Here is a 19,391-nt window from a genome sequence, read left to right as displayed (position 1 = left end):
TGTGAAGTGAAATATGTTGTTGTTTGTCACTTGGTAGTTTGTCAAATTTGGAAAGATTAATGAACACTTTGTGTGTGTGTTTGAGTGTGTGTGTGATAATGCATGAATTGTTCCGTATAAATGTGTGAACAAGTGAATAAATCTACCTGTGTTTACTTTGATGTTAATCTAAGAGGAATGCTGGGAAGCTCAGTTAGGTCTCTGTTTTCTGTCACCGTGTTTTTTTTTTTCACTTTTTGACACGCCGGACTAAACATCCTTTCCAGAAAATAAGTGTTGAGTACAGTAGTTCACTGTGACACAGCCAGATTCATGGGGACTTCATGCTTCATATTGTACACTTCCTCGGTTACGTTTAATCCATATCCGGACACATATGCTATGACAGACGGGCATGTTTAGATCTCCTGCAAAGTATCAAAGAATTTTTAATTCTTCTTTTGAATTATTGAACAAAGAAAGAAACAAAGAAAAGGAGAGTTACCGTATACTGTATCATAACATGATATTGAAATGATTACATCTGCCTGGCTGGAGTTTTGTCTTCATGAATAATAATAATGAAATGTATGAATCATGCATATTCAGTTAACGGGGTTTTCTTCTAGTGCAAAAACCAATGCAACTTTTGGATCGTTCTGTTTCCAGAAAAATTAATCTGAACGTTGCTCACCAAGCTTTAGCACATTGAGCATCAAGGGTCAAATTGTTGCATTAAGCGCTTTTGATGGCTTAAAATGGCTTAAAGTCAAATAAGTAAATATTTGCTAATTTTTGCAAACCTTGGTTTTTGATGGAGACATTTGGTGTTTGTGTTTGTAGATGGCTTGAACGGATATTTTCCGGGTTTTGTTGTTGGTTTTGTTGGCATGTAAACATTTGGGATTAGAATATAGCAAAAGGATGCTATATTAGCTTTTTAACCCTAACCCTGGTTTTCCCACTGTGTTCCTGTCACTTTCATTATTAGTTATTTGCCTCAGTTAGTGATTTCCTACCCAGAGAGTGACTTTAAACACCCCCCCAAGAGAATGGGCCTGAATTTATACTGTAGCAATCTTTACCTGCATATTTACATCTCAGAGCTGTATAGGAACGATACTTTGCCAAGGCCAGAAAACTACTTTACTCAAAGCGCCACGTCACATGTGTTGTGGCTGCATAGCACAGTGCTTCCTTGAGTAAAATTGAGTGATGATATCTCCCTACATGATTAGTGAATTATAGTGCAATCAAAAAAGAAAGAACAAACTCTAATGCAAACCTGACTGACCGGTGTGGAGGAGAATAAAGTAATGAAAGAAGTGCCACGCATACTAACTATCCATGCTAAAAAGTTACTTTAAACACAGTGCTTTATTTCTGGTCGTTGTTTTGCTCTTTTTGGATGATATCAACACTGTCGATGTTATCATGATATAATCATGTTGTCTGTTGTGCTAATTATAAATGCGAAGTACATCACTAAAAACATGTAGCCTGAAATGCAAAAATTGAAAGCTTTTACAGGAGCTCAGTCTTCCTAAATAAAGAGAAATATGTTGTTTTAGGAAAATTTTGAAATAGATGAATGATTTAATGTGTTCTCATCAAGAAAATAGAAAAACAAATGTTAAACGGAGTGAAATGCTAAATGGGAGAGGAGAATAAACCAATGCTTTAATTTTTACGACTGTTAATTATTCATGTACTAATTTGTATACTCTCTCTCCTTCATTGGCTTGGAAAGGAAAGATTGAAACTGTATTGACAAAAAAAGAAAAAAAAAACTGTATTTTACCTCTGTTACATTTCCCTGTTCTCCATGAAGCTGGCCATTGGGCTGAGAGCTCATAATAGGATTCATTGTGAAAGCCTGTACTTTCCTGGCTGTAGGGTACAGTAGTGAATATTTAGTTGCGTACATAATATCCAAGGACAAATGAATGGCACATTCTTAACTGAAGGGTATATCTATTTATGGGCTTTTCAATGAATTCTGTACAAAAGCTGAGCATAAATTTGGTGTAATTCACATTTTACCAGGGACAGTTATGGGTGTTGAAAAGCTGAAATGCCCATATGTGAGGCACTCCAACTGGACTGAATAATAGCTCATTGGGAATAAAGGCTGAGGTTGCAAGGTCTTTTCTGTGTTGTGTGAGGTGGCCCCTTGCCAAATAAAGTGCACTCTGCCGTCCTTGTTTGTCCAGGGGTTGAAGGACAGATCAGTGATGACCTCACTTGCCACAGTGCACCACTTTTCAGCTTTTATTGATCCATCTGCGTTGTTGTGTGTTCGTGTGTGTGTGTGTGTGTGTGTGTGACACAAAGACAAGGACAAGGACAGAGACAGCTGTGTTATCGTGTCCCCTTCCTCTCTTTTTATTTCTCATGGCATCTTCTTCTTTGTGTTTTTGAATTAACCAGACTTATCCTTACATGTGGTTTCAATGAACACATCTCTTCTCTTATAACACCATCAAGGTCATTCAGCTTTAGAGGGTAGGACACAGCCTTTGTTTCTGTACTGGTACACCTGTTTTCATTGTCAAAGTAACACTGAGGCAGCCATAATTGCCCATCGCTATGTCTGGATTACTGCCGAAATAATCTCTGATAGACTCATAGCATTATGCACTATCTGTTATTATGTTGCTGCTCTGGCTTTGAGTCAAACAGATAATCTAATTGAAAGCACCATTTTCTCTACCTCTCCCATTTCATTGAGTTAGCTTGCCGACCCGTGTGTGTGTGTGTGTGTTTGTGCACACATAAGCCACCTATGCCTTTTTTTTGCTTCAGGGATGTGACTACCTTTACAGTAAGCACAGTTTAAGGTTATGTCAGCCTAACCACGTCATTATGTATCAATAACCTTCACATTTGCAGTGTGAAGGTCCTCTGGGTCTTTATTTGTCTTCTACATTAGATAACACACATACTCAAGTCACCCATGAAAGGACAGTCAAAGTCGATTGAGCTGCACCATTACTGACCCTCCCTGGAGTCCCACTAAACATTGATAACACTGATTGACAATCCAAACATTGATTGATAGTACGATTTCAGACCAGCCTGCTTCAGAAAGCGTGGTTTCAGCTTAGAAATGGGTGTCACTGACCCTGTGTTTCGACCTTTTAGATTCACCCTATTTTCTAGATTCTTTCACTCTCTCGCCCCTTGATGGTATCACAGATTGACCAACACAATTACAGTGTGTGGTGTTTGTGGTGAAAACACAAGTTGAAAGGACAAATTTGTCAACAAGCTCTCATTTGGTGCTAACATGTGCAAACTTTCCAGGTGTAGCTTCATCAATATTTCAGGGTGCTTAATTGATCATGTATTTTATTGTAAGAGACTATTTTATATCTTAGTTCCTGCAGTGATGAAGTTGGACGATGTTGGCATTTTAACCACACAGGTATGACTCATGCTGCAGCTAAGATTTTGCGTTACATTCTATAATTTATTCATTCATCAAACTGTCCAAGTAAATTTATTAAAGGTAGTAGTATGTCTAACTGCATTTACAACATGTCACCTCAAGATTTGTGCTACACCTCCTCAAAAAAACTAAGTGTAAATGCACCCAATATGTATCCAAGATGAATTGAAATCTGATTGATTGATGTTGAAAGTGTGTGAATGTATCTGTTTCTCTGAGCTTCACCCCTTCTCACAATCTAATGTGACGTGAGCTTTCGTTCTTTCTGTCTCATTAACAGTGTTGGGGGGGAAAAAAACAGTTGCAGCTATTACAACAGATAAGATTAAACAGAAGGTTGCTGTAGCCTTTATGCGATCCCTGATCAGTGCGACCTTTGTTGGTAAAACTTTTGTCCTGCTTGTTGTTCGTAAATATCATTCATTCGTGTGTTCATTCAAGTGTAAATGGCGCCAGAGTTTTCTTTTAATAGCATTAAGAACAAATTCAAATTGATCTAATCATGTCTGTGAAATTGTCTGTTGTAAGTGTAATGCATTTTTAGGATGCTTGTAATGTACAATATTAAAATGCTAATTTTCATCTTTTATTCTTCATATTGTAGAGACATCTGTTCTTGTAGCAGGGAGATATGATTGAGACAGAGAGTAGAACCAGTGACGATGAAGAAATACTGAAGAATATTTGTCAGATTAACTAGGGCTACATCTTATTAAGATTTTTTTTAAATTAAAAGTCATTATTCTTCAACGTGACTGGTAGGTCCAAAAAGTTTTGGTCCAGTAGATTACCTTAGCTGGCAGCCAAGAATGAGCTACAAAGGCTGTAATGTAATCCTTTGGGGCAACTGCACCCGTCAAAGTACGTCCACTAAAAGTAGCACATACTGAGATTTGCTCAAGTGTCTGACAACATTGCAGAAAGGAGCCCTACAGAGACAGAAATATCAGAAATAGTCGTTACATCGCTCTCTTCAAACCCACCAGACTCCATTGACAAAAACAGTAATTTTACATTAAAGCACATAGGAGTTGCTTGTCTACTGCTGCCTCGATCAGTTAGTTTGTTTCTGTTATTGTGTGACTTTGACGTGTTAAAGGATTAGTTTAGATCCAACACAATATTTGTGTAAAACACACTGAGCCTGTCAGTGGCAAAAACAAACACTTTTAGTGGATGTACTTTTATCGGGCATGCTGCCCCATAGGATTACATTATGACCATTATAGCCCGCTCACAGCTGCCAGCTGAGTCAATCCACTGGACCCATTCCAAAACTGTCTGTACCTACCAATCATTTTGACCTCAAAGTATGTGAAAATAGGACGCAGGTTTAATAACGTATCCTTTAACGTTATAATGTACTGTATATTATATTACAGTGCAATCACTGGATAATCCAGTGATAACTATAGCAACTACAGGAAAACATCAAGAAAATGAGAAGAAAATAATGGTTGACTTTTATAAATGTTGTTCATTTCCTCACCGATAACACATGTATGCACAGAAACTTTTATTCTTTATCTTTTACTTTTTATACATTTCTATAGGTGGGTCAAACCAGGTCAGTTTTACTCTGTGCTGTTGGATTTAATTTCATCTAAACTATGATCAATTTAGGAAATTCCTTCTCATCTGATTGTGACCTAAACAAATACATTATCTGTAAATGTCGTCCCTACCGTGCACTCTGCCACCGCTGTGACCCTCCTCCATCTGCCTGTGTGATGCCTTCGTTCATATTGGGATGTGTCACTTCACCTCATTTACTCCCAAGTCTTCTTCCGTAATTGTGTTTTTGAATTGCTCTCCAAGTCGTCTCTCTCACTTTTTCCCACACATCTCAATTGCCATAGATTGGGTGTTATTGTTCAGAGATTTGAGTGTGCTGTGCCCACATGGGCCCGTCACTTTGGAAAAAACAAAATCGTGTTAAAATCATTAGCCTAGCAGTAGCGTTTGGCCGTGACAACACCTGTTGCTGGCGTCCTGCGTGGTGCTAGCTAATCGCTGCGGGAAAGACTCCTAAAAATAACATCTGATTGTGAAGCCAGTGTTCCTGGGTTGATCTCTATTCTTAGATCATTTAAGAGTTTTAAGTGTTGCACAGTTTTAGATCTAATTTTAGAATATGAGTATGCTGTATTTGTGATTGGGGAGCTGCGTTTAACCTACTTAGTTTAGGGGTTTACCAAGTACCAACACCTTACTTAACATTCATGTCATTACACATTTGACTTTGGATAGCTGCCTGATATCTCCACAGTTTCGCTTGACTGTTGGTCACTGAGCAGCATTAATGAAGCAGCACAGGGTTAAATGGTTTCCTCAAAGGACACCCTGGGCACCCTGGTGGCAGTTTAGGGAGAAGGAAGGGGCTCCTTTCCATGAAGCCAGTTGCACGGATTTGAAGTGGTAAAACGTGCACTTTTAAAATTACTTTTGCAAACTCTAGTACTGCCTGCAGCTTCACAACTTTATGTGAGCTCATGTTTATATTTATTGTGTGTGTGTGTGTGTGTGTGTGTGTGTGTGTGCTTGTGGGTCTTTGTGGCTGAGACAGACAGGAAGCCTTTTTTAAACTCTAGCCAGCATGACTCATCTGACATGGGAATTCAACGACCTTTGAAAATCTGGTTTCACCTTATTAGATTGTTGTAAATGAATTACTGGGATGTAATGACCTTGTTATGAGTGAGAGACATGGTGGACAACACTGAATTGACTGACAAAACATGAACAAGCATGATTAACAAGAGACCTAGTAGAGTTTTTACTCTGCATTTGTATTTTTATTTTTTTTTTGGATATCTACAAAATGTATATCATCTAAAAGCATTTAAAAGTTATAATATATCAAAATCAGCTTTTTTTCTCTTTCTGTAAGATGTTTAAATGCTTTGCTGAGCTAACATTTTGGTTTAAGTCAGCTAGAACATGTCCAGGATTTTGAGTGCAAAAGTTGGGATGATGAACATTGTAAACCGTGTGTGAGGCTTGCTTGGACACATTAAGATGCTTAAAGTGGGATCAATTATACCATGCCCATAAATTCAATTTCACACAAAAATATGCTGCATGTTCAAAACTAAAATTGTTTTTCACTCCATTTTATTTAGTTTTTAAAGTCTAAAATAAGATGGTTCACAAGTTTGAATCATCAACTGCCACTCAGTGAGGAACATAATCATTAACTGTGTCAAATATATCGTGTCATTTTAAGACAACAAATACTTGATCTGACAGCAAGAGAGTTTACTTGATGACACTCACATACGATTTCTCTCTCCTCCTGTCTGTTATAGACGTGCACTGGCCATGGCATGCATATTTTAATCTCTCAGATTACGCAACTCGTGCAACACTGCGCGTGCAGGATTATATCCCAGCACTGACACATGTCATGGGACAAGGCCTGTTTGACAGGACAGCCAGTGCTTTAGGTATGGTAGCTGGAGGGAAATCAAGGGGGGGATTTGTACGTGAGATTAGAGATGCGATGGTGTTTATTTTGTTTTATGGTGTTTGGTTTTAATTCTTGGATTTCACAGCTCTCAAACACTCAAACACAGTACTGTCATTTTGTAGGAATTTGTTTTGGTAATGAAGTGATATATTGTCAGTGCTTTCAGAGTGCATCTTGTACTGACACATATGGTGCAGGGACAAGCCGTATTACTGTAGATAGAGTGGAAGATATACTATAAAAAGAGGGATATGCTCCATAAGTGTACATGTTCAGCATTTCCCTGTGTGAATTGCTAGAGTGACAGGAGCTGTGGCTCGGTGAGGTCAATTAGTGCAGTTGGGTTGTTTCGTGTCAGGCCACTGAACTTTGATTACACACCAAGGTTTCTGTAATTTCAAATATCTAACTGTCTCTTGTATTTTACCAGAGTTGAGTTGCTGTGCGGTAGCATGTTGGATGTTGGATAGAGCTGCTGCACTCTGCTGGTCTTGCTAATCAAGCATAATAGAAAATAACACAGGCATATTATCTGTGTGCTGCAGTAGCATTCCCAGCTGTTTATGCAAATATGAGCTACATGTTGCTTCGCTATGGGGACTTTTGATGATGTACTCCCTACGCTTTGTACAAGAAAAGTCTAGGTTTCAATGAAAAAAGTTTGTGCAGGTGAAGTCTGTTAATCGTCATGTTTAGCATATTAAAGGAGGAGTGTTTCATCTTGATTTCACACACTGCTCACTCATTTCTAAAGTAACCTCAAGTTTTTAGGTGATTTCCAACCTTTCAGGCAGGTTTGACTCTCAGACACATGAAACTCGTTTGAAGTCGATAATTCATGCAGTAATTGATAAGTTATGTTGATATTTTAGTTACTGCTGTCATTGAATGGTTTTACAGTTTCCCTGAGCTGTGACTACTGATCAGGCCACAAACGTTTTAATACGAGAAAGGACGAAATGCCCTTTAAGCTTATCACACCATCATTGCTCTGTAATTGTTTGTCTAGAAGGTTTGATTATCCAATGCAACATTTTGACTTTCAACAAGTAAAGAGAATTTAGTCAGATAGGATATATACCATAAACTTCCATTAATAAAAGTTTGATTACCTTCCTATTGTGACTATTATGACTGAATAGTTTCCTGTGATGTGAAATAATAGGTCTACTACAGCAGATATCAAAAACACTATGCCTTTTCCATAATGTATTACTCAAACCCTTCTCCTTACTGCCTAAAATGAAAGGCGGACGATAGTGCAGTCATTAGTGAGTCCATTAAGTCCTTATTCATGCGATCCAGCAGTGGTGTTTACGTTCCAGTGAACTCGTATTTTTACTGCAACTTTGCTCGCTTTCATTTGACCTCCTTGCTCTCGCTCCTCATTTGCCTCCCCTGTTAATTAATGGCATTAGTCATTGAAAGACAGTAATAATTGGCTTCGCTTTTTCAGGATTCATGTACAATAGATAGACAACCAGCCGTCTGCTGATGTAATTTGTCAACATCTGTAGATAGCTGACCTGGTCTCTGGAAATTACATTGGAACACTTCATTTGTAATAGAAAATATTTTGTGAGAGAAATACAGTGCTTCATTTTTTTTTTTTTAAATCAACATAACAAAAAAGGTTTTAAATAAATGTACCTCCAAGTCCAGGCAAATGTGGATATTGCAAAATATTTACTAATAACATAAGAATATTACTTGATTTTCCTAAAATGGTCAAACTGAAACCACAATATCTTGCCCACAATTTGAATGCAATAATTGTCGCACTTCCTTCACTTGAAAAAAAAAAATATATCTGGTAATATTCATTAGTAATATATTCGCATAATTTCTTGGAGTTGGGGTTGACAGAGCGTTTGTGCCTTTTTCTACCTTTAATCTCATAATACTAAAATTAACACTAAAATTAACCCGAATCACTTGCATCGTGTGAGTCACCTGAACCATGCGTTTGAACACGTGTTTTCCACACACAAAATAATTAATTGAACCAGGCTATTTTTGAATATCCCTCCTTTAAATATTTTCCCAGCAGGTGTAAAGTTTTCCCTCAGTAATCCCAGCTGTGTGTTACTCCAAATAATTAGTCAGCTCTCAGACTTTCCCCTGGCTGCCCGCCACGCTCTTATGTGTTTGAGTGGGTGTTTCCTACTGTAGCTACGTAAGTCTGTCACAAGGCTGAGATCATGCTGTACAACTACAGACCAAAACATTTACATACAGTAGACACTCACACATGCAGCCACACAAAGTATGATGTTTTTGGTGACGCATTGCTGACAGTCGTCATGCTGTAATGTTGCTCGTGTGCAGACTTGACTGCGCTCCGTTAAGCTGTTGGCTTTGTTTTATTTCCCTGCAGAACAAATGACTTCCCAGAACTCACAAATTGCTTGCTGGGATTAAAGGAAATGTAGTTTGGATTTAGAAAGGCTTTTGATTTGTGCAGACAGAACACAAATACATACACACTTGGTCATTAACACACATACAACACTATAAGAGCTCATACACTTACATCCACCGCAATCATATGATATTCATTAGCCTTTATAATATGTGGTCAAAACCCAGTGTTCTCTCCATGTGAGCAGTCTGCATGGAAGATGAGGCACCACACTCTCCATTAAAAAGTCATCTTTTTTAAGATGGTGATGAAAATTTAAATCTTGATCATTAGGACTTTTTTGCCATTTTAACAGGCTTTGGTTTAAAGGACGTTCTTCTAACTAATTCTCGAACCTAATCAACAGAGTAGGCCATTTGTCAGTGCCTCACACAAAAATAAGACAACATTTTCTGACCTGCCAACTTAATGGATGAAATGTTGATGCGGCGGGATGTAACATAAGAAAACAACAAGAAAACTTATGTAGAGAAAAATGACTTGATTTTAGGGGGAGGAAGAGGGGCAGCACCTTTTTTGAGAATATGGGTGGCATTATGTGTTGCTGTCTGTCGCAGTACCCTTTTTCATACCATCAACCAATTCCAAAGTATTTTCAAACAAATTTTCATAGTTTTGGCCGTCATTTCAATCCGTGACACATAAATCACATCACAAACTGAGGTCTTGGAACACAACAACATTGCTAAAACAATATCCAATGCTGGAAGAAACACGAGCATTAAGATGATGAGATGGGTTGTACATAAAATCCGTAGTTAATCCAGCATATCTGGAGGAAAAAACAAGGACAATTTGATAAAATTAGTACCAGGACTGTTCGTTGTAAACAGCCCCGTCACAGTTTACAGACTTCCTGGTTCAACTACTACCATCTCAAAGTTGTACTTATTCACAGTTTTCCTCTGGAGTGATCCCAACATTTTGCTATGCTCACTTCCAGTTTACTTACAAATAAAGTGGTTTGAATAATTTGGTTAGACTTTAACCAAAATGACCAAATTGTCCCACTATTTGTGAGTTTTGCTCCATCAGACTACGATGATACGATCTGTGTTTGAAACAACATTTGTATATCATATCTTTGTGTGAGGGCAGTCTTCTGTGGAGCAAACCTTATCATAGGTATATCAGAGATCGAATTAAGATTCTTGGGCTGCAGTATAAATTTATGGTGCTTCTTTCATATCAAGCTTGGAAATGCATATGGAGTTAAGCGGGACAATAAAAGCCCATATGGCAGATGAATGCACAACCTTTCAAAATGATGACTTGGCTGCTGGTATATCAAACACCCACCCTCTGCTGTTGCCAAATAGCCCATCGTTTCTCATTGAGTCATTGTGTGCAGCCTGGAATTCGCTGAAGCCAGTTTTCTTACGGCTCTATATCTTTATGTCCATATTGATGTGACCGTTGGCACATCAAAAGATGAGCACATGCGCGTCCACTCTCTTGTCCTGTCTCCAGTGCTCTGTAATATTATTCTTTTTGTTTAGTTAAAATGGGTCGCATTGCTGACATAGTGAGCAAATCACAGAAAATACTCAAATACTTTACATAACTTTCACTCCACACTAAATGGTCACATACATGCAGGTATAAGTAGGAAACTCCATCTCATAAGCTCACTTCTCAGAAAACACAGAACGTTGCCCAAAGCAATATTTAATCATGGGCTTCAAATAGCAGCAAATTGTAAATGTTTGAAATGTGTTTGTACTTCATCACCACATATATTGTGGTACGATGTGAGCAAACTCCACACAGTCTGCTTATATTTGCTAAACTGCCTGTCAGAGTCAAAAGACTCTGGTTACACCAGACACCTGAGTTTCATGTGAGTGAAGATGAAGAATTTACAGCATCTGAATTAAGAGGTTGAGCCGACCTTCTTTGCCCTTCACAATCCACTGTAGATAAGACTGATGAGACATTTTTTTCACAAAGATGGTGCCTGGAGCGGCTTTGAACAAAAGTTCATGTGCTACACAACGGAATTAAAGGCTATAAAAAAAACCCTTTATAGCCTTACATGGAGCTGAATGCTGAAGCTGGTGGTATTCAGAGTTGAGGTCAAGCTTTAACTTACTGGTATGTTGTTTCTGATTTATGTACATGCTACACAATTTGGTGTTTTAGCAATATTTCAGTACATTGTTAGTATATATTGATACATTAATCTGCACACTAAAAATCACTGGGTCAATCACTGGGTTAACTTTACCCAAGAGTAGAAAACCACCCAAGACATTGTGTTTTTTGAACCCAGTCTTAGTGTTATTTTTCTTTTACTGTTGTGTTATTAACCTGTTATTATCTGCTCACCAACACTGGATCAAAATCCTTGGTACTGATTAAAGTTAACCCAGTGTTGCGTCTGTGCCATATTGACACAAACTGGGTCAGTACAGCACTGTTAATTGTGTACAATTTTGTATTTCTGTGATGACAGAAAGAAATGACATCATGGTTTCTCAAAATAGCTCCTGACTTTCTTTTTTCTGCCTGCATAAAAGATTCAGAACACTGAACAAAGAATGTAAATATGTTACAGGGTCTAATCACTGAATTTCTGTAATCTCGTTTTGCATCTACAGTAATATTTTGGATGCATGTAGTCTTTCTGTTTGCATTAATCCAATGAATTCATTCACCATCTACAATATGAACAAAGGATTTTGATCCAAAGGATTGACTCTCTTTTTTTATTTTGCGCTCATAGCGTTATTGAGGGTTTTTTTTTAACTTCATGTTGTGACTTTGATTGGCAGACTTTGACATGAGTGGGATGCATTCAACCACTGATCTTTTTTAAGGTTTCTTCTGTCCCCCGCCATTCTTGTCACATCTGTCATTTGCAACCTCCCACGGGAAAAGCTTTGTTTAGAACTGATATCGGAACTTTTTGAAGGAGTTACCAGTATTGTTCAGAGAGTGCAACTCGCTTGCACTGTAGCAGTATTTGTAATCCTAATTAGAGCCATCAGCAGAAACCTTCAGCATGAGCCTGTAGCTGTTCCCTACCAAAACTGAATGGGCACCAGCGCTCAGTGTGAGTGCCACATTAACATTTGTATTTACATACAGTTTAGGCATTTAGCTCACGCTCCACAGCAATGCAGAACAAAAGAGGAGGATGGTGTTTAAGGTCATTTTAACAGGACAAACTGGCTTGTGCTGCTTTTACCACAGACGTTTCTGAATCCAAAGACAATATTTGGCAATGTACAATGCCTTTCATTTATAATAATCTGTCTTTATAAAAAACAGATAGATGAGTTAATCAGTTGAATCTGTTAATTTCCTTCAAAAGTAAATACGTGCCATTTAAATTTAAAGATGGTACAGTTACTGCATTATTTCACTCTATCATTCAAATACATCACAGCACTCTTCCATAAGCAAGCCATTTGTATGATGCAGAGAAAACCCGCTGAGTGAAATAAAGCAGAATTGAAAGTTCTCCACAATCAATAGAAAACTGCTCTAATATTGAGTTGTTTTCTGTTGATCAGAGGCCAACTCCAGATTAAACCATGCTTCAGATTCCTGTTTCACCCCATCTATCTTGCCAAAATGTGGGTGTCCCAGGACTCTAGTATTTTATTGACGAGGAGCTGCAGTTACAAATCATGGTCGAGGCTGCAGAATGTGGCACTGCAGCTTAACAGAGTCATCATGTTTTTACAGGCCTTGTATTGCTTATCAGACCAAAACCTGTGTGTGTTCCCTGAAAGCACGCTAATCTCCCCGGGTGATTACATTGACCCCAGGCCATTGATTACACACCGTCTAGGCTGGAATGTCATTGGAACGCAGGCAGTGACCATATTTTGCATCCTGGTAGTGCTCTCATTCCCCTCTGCAGCAAGCCCCATTTATCCCCTTCCCTGCTTTCTGCTGTGCGGAAAATGGGTTCTGACTGTTGCTGCAACGTCTCAAAGCTGAAATGGAGCTGTTTTTATTACAAGTTAGGTCGGAATGTGATACATTTCATTTTTAAATTTTTTTCCCAGTGGGAATGCAGGGAGTGTTTTTTTGCTTGAGTGACAAAGCAATTGTTAGAGGAGGGAGAAAGCTGTTGCTACGTTACCCTCTGCTGTTTAATTTCCCTTTTTTTCATGTTCATTTTATGGCTGTCACAACAGCTGTCAAGGGGTTGAGCATTATGGACTCCCACTGTACACTGCAGGGTGGCTCAAGTTTGACACTCCTGTCCTTTCTTTTTTTTTTCTCCATTCTTCTCTCTGAGCAGGTCAGCCGAGGCCAAAGAGCTGGAGGCAATATACAGGAGGAAAATGCTCTCAACCTGAATTCCACCTCTAATCTCTTCTCTGCTCACCCCTGTGAGGGAAAGCAAATAAATCTCTCATCTTCAGATATAGAGGCAGACAGCTGGAGGCTCACATCTTTGCCTCTCTCTGTCACTGGTCTGTTTGACCTAGCGGCCATTGGAATTTGTCAATTTAGTGGAAAAAAACGTCCAAGAGACAATAGTATCATTATTATTATTTATTAGTTAAATTTACATAGAGGATGGTTAGAGGGTGCTACATAATTGCAGCTGATGATTAATGTTTCCTGTCCTCTATTAAAAGTATATTTGCATTTCTATTCACAAGCATGGAGTTGATGTCCTGAATTCTGATATTTGACTTGGAATAAAATCAAACAAATGTGTTTACTCCACTATATGTTCTAATAAAAGCAAAATATTGCATCTCCAATCATAAGCCATTTGCTTTTTGATTCTCTTGTTCTAATAAATACACTTTCCTTGCTAAAAAAAACTCTTGTTACTTTTATCTGCAGTTAAAACACGTTTGAGAAAATTATCCCAATATGCTCCCTGGCCAGCACAGACTCTCTTACAGTTCACATGCAAAGCCTAAAGGTCTGTAATGACATATTCAGCATGGCACTGCATCTTTGTTTCTAACATCATGACAGGTCAAATACACATACCAGGATTTTCTTTGGTGAATTTTAACACACTGTTCAACAACATGATATCAGATACAAGTCAAGCTTTACCAGCTGACTCCTGGCTGCATCTGTCAGTGAAGTATTAAGCTGTCAAAAACAGGAGGCATCACATAGTAAGTCTGAGAAGCTGAGATCAAAGACCCCGAACTCCAGCTATGGAGCTGGTCAGGACTGTGAGCTACCTCTTCTGCAACTCCATTAAGCTCTCTGTCAAAATACACAAGTTTGCAGATGATGTTGTGCTTAACCTCTAAATGATATTGTAACCCAAAAATGTTTATTGGAGCTTTTACTGAAAACTGCAGAGAGAACATAACCTGTGAACAGCTTAAATTCATGTTGGTGCTGTATATATATGTTGGAAGTCTCATACAGTAGCAACTCAGTCCAGTGCTTTCACCACATTTATCACTGCTGTTTTAATATTCTCAGGATAGTATGTTGAGCAAAATGTTTTTCAAGGCAGTGCCCTCTACGTGTACTTAGTTTTTGTTAATATTTTGTTTATATTTTTACTCTGACTGATGCCAGTATTTATATTTATATTTTACCTGCACTGTGCTACTGCACACTATCACAGTTGCATAACTTTATCTGCCTCATTAGTACTTACCAAATGGTTCCTTAATATTTAAAACATTTGGATCTGTAACAATCATGTAGTTAGTCGATTAGGAATTGCTGCTTCTCTGTATTATATCATTGTAATTTATACAAGTAATGTTTTTTATATTTCTTAATGTTTGTTGTGCTATTGATTGACCTTTTATAGTTTAATTCTCTTTAAAAAAATGTGTGATTCAATTTGTTTGACTCGGAAAAACTCTTCCGGAGCTTACAGAGAGTAGATGCCCTTTAAGTTCCTATGGATCACTTAAAATTACTTTTTGATAGGAGCTTAAGCAATTTTCCCCGTACATGGAGAATGAGAAGCTGATAATCAAAGGAATTGAGAAAATTAGTTCATTGCCTCAAACTAAGTGTTCAGCCAGAGCAAATTACATGGCTGTTGCTCCTGCATCATACAAGCTTTTTCTCTGGCTTAAACTGAATTTCTCAGTTGGCTCTGTGCCCAGGAGTTACTTTGGGTCCGACCTGTGCTATTAACCCAGCGTGTCGCCTCCCTTGGTAATGACGGCAGGTGAAACGAGCCAATTTTGTTTTGGTTGGCAGAGACATTGATTTATCGTACGTGCTGACACTCGACTCGTCATCACCAAGTCTTTGTGTTTGGATTTTAAAAGGAGCTCAAACAGCTCAAAACCGTACAATTTCTGAATAATTGCATCAGATTTTCACTTTTATCTGAAAACCCACAATGCATGATGAGATGTAATGGGGACATTAAATTGTCTATTAAGACTTTGATAAGCATTAATTCTCAATATAATGCCTCTCTGGATTCTCCACATCTGTTAAATTATCTTTTGAATGAACAACAAAAATTGATTGGGCATTCTGTTTGGTCTTTTGTCAGCCAAACAAAAGCAATGAGTCCGTGACAAAGCTTTTCTTTAGAAGAGATGAACATTTCTTTCATTTCATTCAACGTGGGCTTTCCAAATAAGCACAGCATACCAGCACCACATATATTCAAGATGTAACACAAAAGCAAATGACCAACAGAACAAATTTCAACATTGTAAGGCGAATTATAGTCTGACTCTGAGCTTCGGGGAAGGAAGGAGTGCATTGTATTCTATTCTGATGTATTAGCAGGGAAGCTCACTGGCACACAGCTGTTGTTAATAACCATCATTAGTGCCAATCACATCACGTGTGCAGTGATTCTAGAGTTGCAGTGTACCCCTCATCCATTCACTTCCTTGTTGTTCTTAAAATAGCTGTCAGTAGCTGAAGAGAGAGAGATGTCAGCATGTGAAGCAGCTGTTTTAAGGACATTTAAGAAGTTTAAGGTTCTCTGTGGAGTTTTACACCTCTAGTAATGCTACGCACATACACCAACATTATTACAATTGGTAGGCTACAGTTCTACCAATGTGGTCACACTATTCCAGTGATCAGCAGATGGAGGTAACACGCCAAGATATGCTGCAATGTGCCTGCAATGGCAGCGAAGAAGAAGATTGTAGGCCAGTAAAATGGATGTAAACAATTATGGATTTTGAATATACTTTAATATTTAATTCTATTTGAGAATATTAGCCTTGCAAACGTTTTATGATCAAGGAAATGCACTCCACATTTGTTAAACCTTTGGGATACACACAGTGTTATTTCCCTCAAATACCATCAACAGGCTAGTATTTTCAATTCAGAATAAAATGTCTGGACATCTATCAGATAGCTTTCATGCAGGCTCATCAGTATCATCAGTATTGTTTTCATGCATCAGTTTAGTGCCTCTCACTAATGCTTAAACCAGAAAATTACATAGTGAGAGCCTTGATCATTCATTACAGATGCCATTAATAAATTCAAAACATACTACAGCAGAAGATTCGTGTGATTAAACAGCTGTTTGTGGAAATCACGCTTATTAAGTGCACAGGAGAAAATATAAATAGACTGTAAGTGGGGGAGGGGTGGGGGCATGTTTCATGTTTCATGTTTCATCGTTTCGTGTCTCTGAGTCACATTTAATTTGACATACATTTGATTAAACGAAAGCGTATCTGTTTAGTGAGACAAACAGGCTTCATGTTCAAAGTTCAGGGTATCTTTATTAGTTTGCAGCCATGATCATAGAAAAACACACACCTAAACAGAGATTCAGTAGGAGATCATTCAGCGTCAAGGTCAAAGTGTAAATAAACAATGTGGATTGGCTTTTAGCCTTGTTAAACATCTTTCTAGTAATTTCTACATTAATATGAAAATTATAGTATAGTAAATACTGTGATCTGGCAACATGTAAAGGGGCCATAAAAACCGATTTATATTTAGGCATGTCTCCTTAATCATTGCAACAGAAACATTTTGGAGCCTTTACCTAAAAATTGCAACTGCTGTCAGAGGATGTAATCAATGAGAGCATCTGAAACCTCCGACTCTCCCACCTCTCTGCTTAATAATTCAACAACAAGCGTAGCCTCTGTGGGCATTCACTGTGAAAGGGAGCGTGTGACCTCCAGCACAGCAGCAGGTGGTATACTGCAGTTGGGTTGCAGTGTGCACAAATTGATGTTAAATTGTGTTTCTCTTTAGTGCTATTTTTGGCGGGCTTTTACTGGAGAAAAACACGACACACATGTAACTATAACCACAAGTGAATTAGTATTGAAAGATATAACAAAAAGGATGTTTTTTTTTATCATTTGAGTTATATTAATATGTGTTTTTTCAGTTAAACCTGCAGTACATGATCAATTTTGCATGTTGGAAAAGTTGATTATTATACTGCAATGTAACATGAATTAACCGCACATGAAACATTGTACCCAGCTGGTACAGTATAGTTAAAGGATGTTTTTCTAGTGAATGTTTAAACAGTCACACACAAAACCAACAATTGCTTGCAGATTTCTACCACCTCGACAGCTATAAAAATTTCAATGTCTTTATTAATTACCCTTGGGGTGCTCAAGGGTACATAAAAATAATATTAACCAGTCGAGTACAAAACAAGTGACACTGACTCATTTCTGAAATCTAATAAAATGATGGTGTCTAAAGCCACATAACAGCAGCACCTAAAACCTAAAATATTAAAGCTCTTTTAGTTTTAAGCCAAGACATGCAAATGGGTCCAAATCAGAGTCTGCAGACATCAAAGATCTGCCATTTTTAGAATGAGAAGACCTCGCAAGCAGCTGACATTTTGAGTTGTCGTTGGAGAAAAGCACAGGTGGAACTAATAATATTAACGATAGCTTCATTCCAATTTCCTAATAGAGAGCCCACATGCACAATAGAGCTTTGGAGCTGACACATGGAGATGGATGCAGCCATTATTAGTGTTATTAATTACATCTGTGTTTGACGAGTCAGAATGTCCCTTATGAGAAAGGCCTACTGGATGTGCGGTGTACGTGCCATTCAAGAGACTTGACAAGGAAAAGTAATTCTGAAAAGAGACAAATTCTGTCATCAGAGCTTAAATAGTCTAAAAGAGAAGAGTTCTCTTTTAAGGCACATGGGAGTATGAAAACAAAGTGTCATTGTGTCCCACCCTGACCCTACTTTTCAATCATTTTTTTCCATTAAAAGGGGGGAGCATATTGAATTTATTGAAATTCAAAAGACCAGTTTTCTCTGATGTTCTGTTGGCTCAGTGCCCAGTTTGTACTTTTATGTGGAAGAAGAAGCGCACACATCCAAGACTGCAATTAAATTCAGCTTATTGGTCAAATTGTATTTTGCCTGCTGTCTATTACTGTCCCACTTTGTGATTTAGGCCAAGAGGACAGGTTTATTTTCACAGAAAATTGTCCCCTTGTACAGCAGGAACCCAGATGAATTCAATATCAGTCGCAATTAATTTATCATGTCAAGATGGCAGGGCAGTAATTCCATTTGTTAAATGACTGTTGAATCTCTGTTTTAGATTAAGATGTCTGGTGAAGCAACTGGAGAGAGGAGAGGCTTCCCTCACCGACCTCAAGAAAAACCTTGAGTATGCAGCATCGGTGTTGGAATCCGTTTATATCGAGGAGACGAGGTAAGAAAACAATATCTTTCAGCAGTGGAACAAGTATCGACATGGTTCATTTGCTGAGAACAACAGTGCAGCACTGACAAAGGCCAGACTTTGGAAAATTGATGACTATCATTAGTATTGCAATTGACCTGTACTGTAATCCATGGTTCCATTTTAACCGTTTCGTCTTTGTGCTTGGTTGCAAAGAATGAATGATAGAGTCAGTGTATAACTTGTACATATGGTGTTAACTCTACTTTAACTATAAAGTACTCAGGTACATTTACTGAAGTATTCCACAAAATTACTTTAGCATCTACAGTTACTTTTTAAATTAAGATTTTAAAAACAAAACATAAGATCAGTTTATAAAATATGATACATGAACTTGATCTTGACAAACAACAACATTTAAGTACTGATTATATGTTCATCAATAATAATGATTCAAATGATAGTGCTGAATGATGAAAATGCTTTT

General features: G+C 37.9%; 1 protein-coding gene across 2 annotated transcripts in view; it reads left to right on the top strand.

Annotated features, from left to right (window-relative positions):
- pde1cb (phosphodiesterase 1C, calmodulin-dependent b) overlaps positions 1-19,391 on the top strand; it is a 56,889-nt gene that overhangs the window by 14,626 nt on the left and 22,872 nt on the right. For both annotated transcript variants that reach the window (XM_070844653.1, XM_070844652.1), the window contains exon 3: positions 18,818-18,931. In XM_070844653.1, coding sequence (XP_070700754.1) covers positions 18,818-18,931 — 114 coding nt within the window. The remainder of the gene's footprint in view (positions 1-18,817; positions 18,932-19,391) is intronic.

This window comes from Pempheris klunzingeri, chromosome 15, assembly GCF_042242105.1.
Source record: "Pempheris klunzingeri isolate RE-2024b chromosome 15, fPemKlu1.hap1, whole genome shotgun sequence".
Lineage (NCBI taxonomy): Eukaryota > Metazoa > Chordata > Actinopteri > Acropomatiformes > Pempheridae > Pempheris > Pempheris klunzingeri.
This window is presented reverse-complemented; position numbering and strand designations above follow the sequence as displayed.